The sequence below is a fragment of the Magnolia sinica genome, chromosome 2 (genome assembly GCF_029962835.1).
Source record: "Magnolia sinica isolate HGM2019 chromosome 2, MsV1, whole genome shotgun sequence".
Classification (NCBI taxonomy): Eukaryota; Viridiplantae; Streptophyta; class Magnoliopsida; order Magnoliales; family Magnoliaceae; genus Magnolia; species Magnolia sinica.
In genome coordinates this window covers 64854526-64862644 of record NC_080574.1, presented here as the reverse complement: position 1 = coordinate 64862644, position 8119 = coordinate 64854526, and the positions used below count along the sequence as shown (strand labels likewise).

The following is an 8119-nucleotide window of genomic DNA, read 5'->3' as shown; positions in this document are numbered from 1 at the left end:
CCCAGAACAACATCTGGACTTAATTTTTGAGGTGATGGTCAAGCCCAACATGGTGACCGCAACAGCCTAAGATCATCGCAATCGGACTTTCGACGCGCGGTCCAGGTCCGATCCAGAACTTCCAAAAATTCCCTAGAACAACTGGATTTAGCGATGGATCCCAGATTTCAGAGTAACATAGCGCTAACTAATCTACAAGTTTTGAGTCATGCAGATCTAATTTAAAGTGATTGATGAAGATTTCATAAGCAATCGAGTATAGCGCTAATTTACCCCAAAAACAACTACTTAGGGAAAGATTAACACAAAAATTCCCAAGGTCATTACAGCCAAGAGCCTTGAGCATTGTACAAGGACGTGTTGTAGGAGTAACCCATTACCTTTTGGGTGGAATTGCCACAACATGGGCATTCTTCTTAGCAAGAATTATTGCAGTAGGATAATGGCTAGGAGGATTTGAAAGGCATTATGGCATTAAGATTTCCAAGGTTTAGCCAAGGCTTAGCTCAGGACCCCACTCCTCGTCGTATTTGGTTTGGTATTGCTATCGCACATGATTTCGAGAGTCATGATAATATTACTAAGGAACGTCTTTATCAGAACATTTTTGCTTCTCACTTTGAGCAGTTAGCAATAATCTTTCTATGGACTTCTAGAAATCTGTTTCATGTAGCTTGGCAAGGAAATTTTGATTCATGGGTACAGGACCCTTTACATGTAAGACCTATTGCCCATGCAATTTGGGATCCTCATTTTAGTCAACTAGTTGTAGAAGCCTTTACTCGAGGAGGTGCTCTTGGCCCAGTGAATATCGCTTATTCCGGTGTTTATCAGTGGTGGTATACAATCGACTTACACACTAATGGAGATCTTTATACTGGAGCTCTTTTTCTATTATTTCTTTCTGCCATATCCTTAATTACGAGTTGGTTACACCTACAACCCAAATGGAAACCAAGCGTTTCGTGGTTCAAAAATGTTGAATCTCGTCTCAATCATCATTTGTTAGGACTCTTTGGAGTAAGTTCGTTGGCTTGGACAGGACATTTAGTTCATGTCGCTATTCCCCGATCAAGGGGGGAGTACGTCAGATGGAATAATTTCTTAGATGTCTTACAGGTCAGTGGAGTCTTTATGCCTAAAACCCCGATTCGTCTTCACATAGTTTTATATGCTATGGCCCACCTGAGTTTCGTATACGACTGATTTTTGGACTTAAAGGGGACACATCAAATGCATGGTATTGATGTTCTACACACATCATGGTGGGGCACACACAGATTAACCTCATTGGAAGTTCCCATGAGGTGACCTTATAGTACCATTTCACTATTTAGGTAACTCCTTCATGGATGTTACTCTAACGTTGTAGGGCCCACCTTGATATATTTTATGTATATCGACACTGTCCATATATTTTTTCATCATATTTTAGGATGCGATTTCAAATCATAAGAACTCAATAATCTCAGGTGGGCCATACCAATCAAAACAATGATAAATAACCATTAAAAACCTTTTAAAGGCCACAAAAGTTTTAGATCAATTTGATCTTTGTAGTTTACCTTCACCTAGATCTTCTTTACATTATCAACAAGTTGGATTGCAAATAAACATTACTAAAACCTTACGATGGGCTCTTTATAATTTTTAATGGCGAGGTACTATATTACAATTCTTTCCAGTGGTGTGGTCCACTTAAGATTTAAATCTACACAATTTTTTATACCCGGCGCAAAAATGGGTCAGAAAAACGTAGGGGCGGCAAGGATATACAACACATCATCAAAATCTCACTTTTGTTATCTAACTTTTCAATTTTTCTTGTCAAAATACAAAATCTAGTTTTCTTTTTTAAAATATATATATTTTTACAATTTGTCAATTTTTTCACAATTTTGTTTAATTTCATAAATTTTCTTTTTCAAAATATCCTTTTTTTTAATCTCACTTCTATTATATAACTTTTCAATTTTTCTCGTCAAAATAAAAAATCTAGTTTTCTTTTTCAAAAAATATATATTTTTACAATTCGTCTAAATTTTCACAATTTTGTTTAATTTTTTAAATTTTCCTTTTCAAATTATCATTTTTTTATCGAAATCTTGTCATATAACTTTTTAATTTTTCTTGTCAAAATACAAAATCTAGTTTTATTTTTTTAATATATATATATATATATATATATATATATATATATTTACAATTTGTCAATTTTTTTCACAAATTGGTTTAATTTTTTATATTTTCTGTTTGAAAATTTATTTTTTTTTTATCAAAATCTAACTTTTTTTTATCTAACTTTTCAATTTTTCTTGTCAAAATACAAAATCTAGTTCTCTTTTTTAAAATATATATTTTTTTACAATTTGTTAATTTTTTCACAATTTTTTTTTTAAATTTTAAATTTTCTTTTTCAAAATATCATTTTTTTAATCTCACTTTTGTTATGTAACCTTTCAATTTTTCATGTCAAAATAAAAAATCTAGCACCGACCACCAGCCAATGGCTGGTGTTAGGGGGAGTAGCTAATCTGTTCCCACCATAGCAAACACACGTGATTTAATTTCCATGTTTCCTACCGTATGGTCCACTTTAGCCTTCGATCTAGATGATTTTTGGTTTCATGCCCTATAATAATATTTCAAAATATATCGACGGCTTAGATAGGGCACATATATTTTTTTAGGCCCTATAGGGCCCTTATACCCTAAGCATACTGAGTAAATCCTGTGGGGCCCACCATGATTTATTCATTTTATCCACTCCATCCATCCATTTTAATATATAATTTTATTACATAAGCTCAAAATTGAAGCCTATAAAAATCTGAAGTGGACCACATCATAAGAAACAATATAAATTGAACGTCTACCTTTGAAAAATTTTGGGAGGCCACTGAAGTTTTAGATCAAGTTGATATTTTAGTTCTCCCTTCATTCATGTATTTGTGATCTATTGAATAGGTTGGATGACAAATAAAAATCACTGTAGGCCATAGGAAGATTTCAACGGTGGAAATCATTATTCCCACTATTTCCTATGGTATGGTCCACTTCAGCTTTGGATATGCATTAATTGTGGACTCAACCACCAAAATGATCTGGAAAATGGATTGACAGTGTGGATATATAAACCATGACTTTGGGCCATGAGCTTAAAAATAAAGTCAATCCATGACTTGGGTGGGCCACACCACATACTATAGTTGAGAGGGATACCCTCCCATTAAAGCATTCATAATCATTTATTGGGCCCACTTAGATGTGGTTCATAGATCCAACCCATTCATTATGTGTGTCCCACTTGGATGAGGAGTCAGCCCAAGTTTCATACACATCCAAAACTCATGTGGGGCCCCACAAATTAAATGCTTTTATATGATTTAGTATTCCATTAGGAACCGTAGATTTTTTAGTACATCACATTCATGCATTTACAATCCATGTGACCATATTGATACTACTTAAAGGTGTTCTATTTGATCGTAGCACACGTTTGATACCTGATAAAGCAAATATTGGTTTTCGTTTCCCTTGTGACGGACCTGGAAGAGGAGGGACATGTCAAGTATCTGCCTGAGATCATGTCTTCTTAGGTCTATTCTAGATGTACAACGCAATTTCGGTAGTCATATTCCATTTTGCTTAATTTCTTAAATTTTCTTTTTCAAAATATCATTTTCTTAATCTCACTTTTGTTATATAACTTTTCAATTTTTCTCGTAAAAAAAAAAAATTTCTAGTTTTCTTTTTCAAACAATATATTTTTTTTTACAATTTGTCGATTTTTTCACAATTTTGTTTAATTTTTTTAATTTTCCTTTTCAAAATATCATTTTTTTAATCGAAATCTTGGTATATAACTTTTTAATTTTTCTTGTCAAAATACAAATTCTAGTTTTCTTTTTTTAAAAATATATTTTTTTACAATTTGTCAATTTTTCACAATTTTGTTTAATTTTTTATATTTTCTTTTTTAAAATATCATTTTTCCTTATCAAAATCTCACTTTTGTTATCTAACTTTTCAATTTTTCTTGTCAAAATACAAAATCTAGTTTTCTTTTTTAAAATATATTAATTTTTTTATATAATTTGTCAATTTTTTCACAATTTGTTTTTTAATTTTTAAAATTTTCTTTTTCAAAATATCTTTTTTTTAATCTCACTTTTGTTATGTAACTTTTTAATTTTTTATGTCAAAATACAAAATCTAGTTTTCTTTTTTAAAAAATATATTTTTTTTTTTACAAATTGTCAATTTTTTCACAATTTTGTTTAATTTTTAAAATTTTCTTTTTTAAAATATCATTTTTTTATCGAAATATTTTAAAAAAAAATTATCAACAGTTTATTTTTTCAAAATATAAATTTTTCTTAAACATTGTTAATTATATTTTTACGCTTCTCAACTTTTTTTTTTTCGAAATTCATAATTTTTTTGAGCTTCATAATTTTTGACCTGAGCATTAAAGACGGTTTAGGACCGTCTTTAATATTGACGGTCTTTGACAGTCTCTAATAGAGATGGTCTTTGACAGGGCTATAAGACGGCTAAAGATCGTCTCTAATAGAGACGGTCTTTGACAATCTCAGATTACAAGTAAAAGACAGCCAATGACTGTCTCTAATGCGGACGGCTAATAACCGTCTCAGATGACCGCATATAAGACGGTCTTCGACCGTCTTAAATGATTTGTGGACATTCAACATTTTAAAACAATATTAGGGACGGTCAAGCACCGTCTAAAATTTTAGAGACGGCTTACGGCTATCTCTAAGCCATCTTTAAACCAAGGAATTTTAGAGACGGTCCTGGACCGTCTCAAAATCCATCCTTTTTTTCCCATTTTTTCACGTAGTGCAATGGCTATAATAACTCCAAAAGCTCTGCAACATGCTCCTGCTCCTGCACAGTAACTGCCTAGCGTCACTTGCATGCATCAATCGTACATAAGCTTATAGAAAGCTTAGAGGGTGGTGTAAGTGTGTGTAGGACAGGTGCCAAGTACGCAATATTAGAGTATGTTATGTGGAATATGCGGGCAAGACCATGAATATCACCAGCCGTAACCAGTCTATGCAATATAAGGAAGGAATGCCATCAGCCATCCTAAGGCTATGCTACACCAAGCATGAATGCTATCCGCCATACCAAGACTATGTAATGCAGGGCCTATATGGCCATATGTCATGTGCAATATGCAATGCGATCATGCTAGTCCTCATATCAAGTTCACATACCAGTACAGTTCCTCTCTGAGAAATCACCGAGGTCAAATACACTCCATATTGACTGCCGCCTCCCTAGCCACGCAGTCCAGCGAGCATAAGAGACCTCACTACCCACCTGTGGTCAGCTAACACCTATAAGGCTCACCGGTAGTAGAACCATTTACGAGCTAGTCAAATTCAGCCTAGCTTATAGCCCCCTCACTTAGGTGGATAAGGCCACACCCCCTTCTAACCGACCATGATAAAGTGGGAAACGCGGCCTAATGGTAACAACACCGACGGTCATGTTTTCCACTCGATCTCGATGTTGGGGCATCTCCTGGTACCATGAGGGTTCTGGGACTTTCACCCAAGAACATCCTACATGCCCACAGTGCTAGAACCAAACATTTCTGGTGTTCAAACCTGGTCATCCACGATGTGCCCGTGGAGGCTACAACCCTGATGAAGCTAGGGCGAATAATAATCGTGCTATGCAAATATGGGATGCATGAATCACAACAATCAACCCTGCATCAGTTCATGCGCATACAGCACGATCACTTAGGGAGTCCCATAACAACCTGCCCAATGGTATATACCATGACCAATCACTCCTCAAGCACACATATGATGTACATGGGAATGAGTCATGAAAGTATCTAATTATGACATGCGGTGATAATGTACTCTCCTCATGACAAAGTTAGGTCTAGGCACATGGTGCACATGGGGATGAATCATAAAGATAACATAACATGCGGTGAAGTTGTACTCTCGTCTTACCAAGGTTGGGTCATGGTACTTAGGCAATTCCTCAAGATACGGGGGAAGCATAACTAATAGTGGGGGCCCAATGATTTGGGCTAGCCCATAAAGCCTAAGCAATACTATGGGCCTAATGGGTGAGAATGGCCCAATCAAGGTCTAAGGTAGACATTCAATCACCAATAGATGAGAATGGGCCTAACAAAGGGGCCTAGAGGGGTACACAATGTGGACATTCAACCACCATTGTCCTTAAGTAGGTAACCCATCAAGGAGTCTAGCCAAGACAAGGCCCATGGCACAAATACAACCATGTAAATGAAATGGGTAGCAATACATACATCTTATATCACATGAGGGGCCTCAAGAAAATGGCCCAAAGCCTACATACATTAACATGGACCCAAAAGGGGCAAATCATGGCCCAAGTACAATAGCCACCGAATTCACGCATTATGATAAACCTAATGGGCAGCCCATAAGCCCAAATACATAGGTAAGGCATGCCCAATATTTGCCAAGTTGGGCCTTACAATTTACCCCAAAACTAGTTAAGATAGATGGGCAACAAAGATCCAAATTTTCAGCTCACAGGGTCCAGCATAAGGTCAAAACAGTCCAAGTACCAAACTAGGCTCAAGAGTGGATGTCTAATACTATTTGGGCCTGCCGGACATCTTAAAAATCTGGCCTACTATGGTCCTCAAAATTAACCCAAAGGCAGGCCTCATAAGGCTCTAATTAAGCCCAAAACCTTGAAATACAAGCATGGTGTATGTACATAAAATCTCACAATCTAGTGGGCCTCACAACCTCATAACTTTCAGCTATATACAGAATATTTTAAGGCCCTTGCTGGACATCCAGCCCACCCAACTTCCTGGGCCTGCTAAGATCCGGCAGATGGTAAAACTGAGTGCACAAATATTTCTTGGTGGCCCATAATTATTACAGTGGGCCCTACTAGATGGGAAGTGTGTACAAAAAACATAAAACAAGGTGGGACTACTGTTGGACAACAAGTCCAGCAATATCCCAAAAAAATCTGGATGTCCCCAGTGGGCCTGAGCGTCCCTAATGGCCTGGTCGGCTAGCCATATAAACATACAAGTCCAGCAATATCCCAAAAAAATCTGAATGTCCCACCAGGGGATGGACCACATCTAAGGGGGGCCAGAAGGGGGAGAACGGCCAGCCCACTGTTGGACGTCGGCCTAGCTAGAATGTCCAGCATGGGGGTGCTGCTATCCTAGCCATAAAAACCCCTAAAAATGGGTTGATCTGATGGCCTACATACACCTAAGGTGGGTCCCAACAAGGTGGCCCTCAAGATGGGTGAAGAAGGAGGCCAATAAATACATATAAACATGAAACAAAATATGGGCAACATGGCTCTAGAATTAAAATGCTGCTGGAATTTATTACTGTCGCTGACTTGTACACCCATTAGAGTGAGCCCAGGCCTGTCCAAAAGAGGGAAAATGGGTGGCCAACAAACACCCCTATATGTACAGCAAGGTGGGGTCCATAAAAGTGGCCCACCACCACCAAGGATGAAGCTAATATATGTGTTTTCCCTTCAACAAGGTGACTGGACGGTCCAGAAAATTAGACCGTCCCACCCATTGGGCCTGCTCCATGGCTTTCCATTCAGGGACGGTTGGAGGTGGGCTCCATCATGCATCAAGGTGGGGTCCACACCTCCAAAAAACACCCCTCTATAGGGAGAAAAGTAGACTACATATAAGGTTAAATTTTGTACCAAAAACCAAAAATCAAAGACCCAGAAAATTGTCCAGAAAAATCTGGACAGCAACATATTGTCAAACATACCAGGCTATAGGCTGTTGGACAAACGACATTACTCCACATAAACCATGGTGTGGCCTACCTTAGTGGGCCCCCCAAACCCCCAAACCAAGACCCTTCATCAAAACAACTTGCTTGTCATAAATGGGCAGCAAGTGGGACACCCAACATCCAGAAAATGGACATTAAGGGCATCCCACCTTGCTGGACGGTCTGGACGTCCTTAGCTCACTAGGTGGGTGACACACATCAGAAAAATAATAGTAGAAAAAGGGGCAAGAGATCTCAGCCATAGGAGAAGGGCTGCACCATTATTGAGACCTTCT

General features: G+C 37.4%; 1 protein-coding gene across 1 annotated transcript; it reads left to right on the top strand.

The window, feature by feature from the left end:
- Positions 1-393: 393 nt before the first annotated feature.
- LOC131225660 (photosystem I P700 chlorophyll a apoprotein A2-like) lies at positions 394-3652 on the top strand. Its single transcript, XM_058221226.1, is given in 2 exon segments — positions 394-1082; positions 3391-3652. Coding segments are annotated over 2 exon segments (876 nt in total). The 5' UTR covers positions 394-468.
- Positions 3653-8119: the final 4467 nt, after the last annotated feature.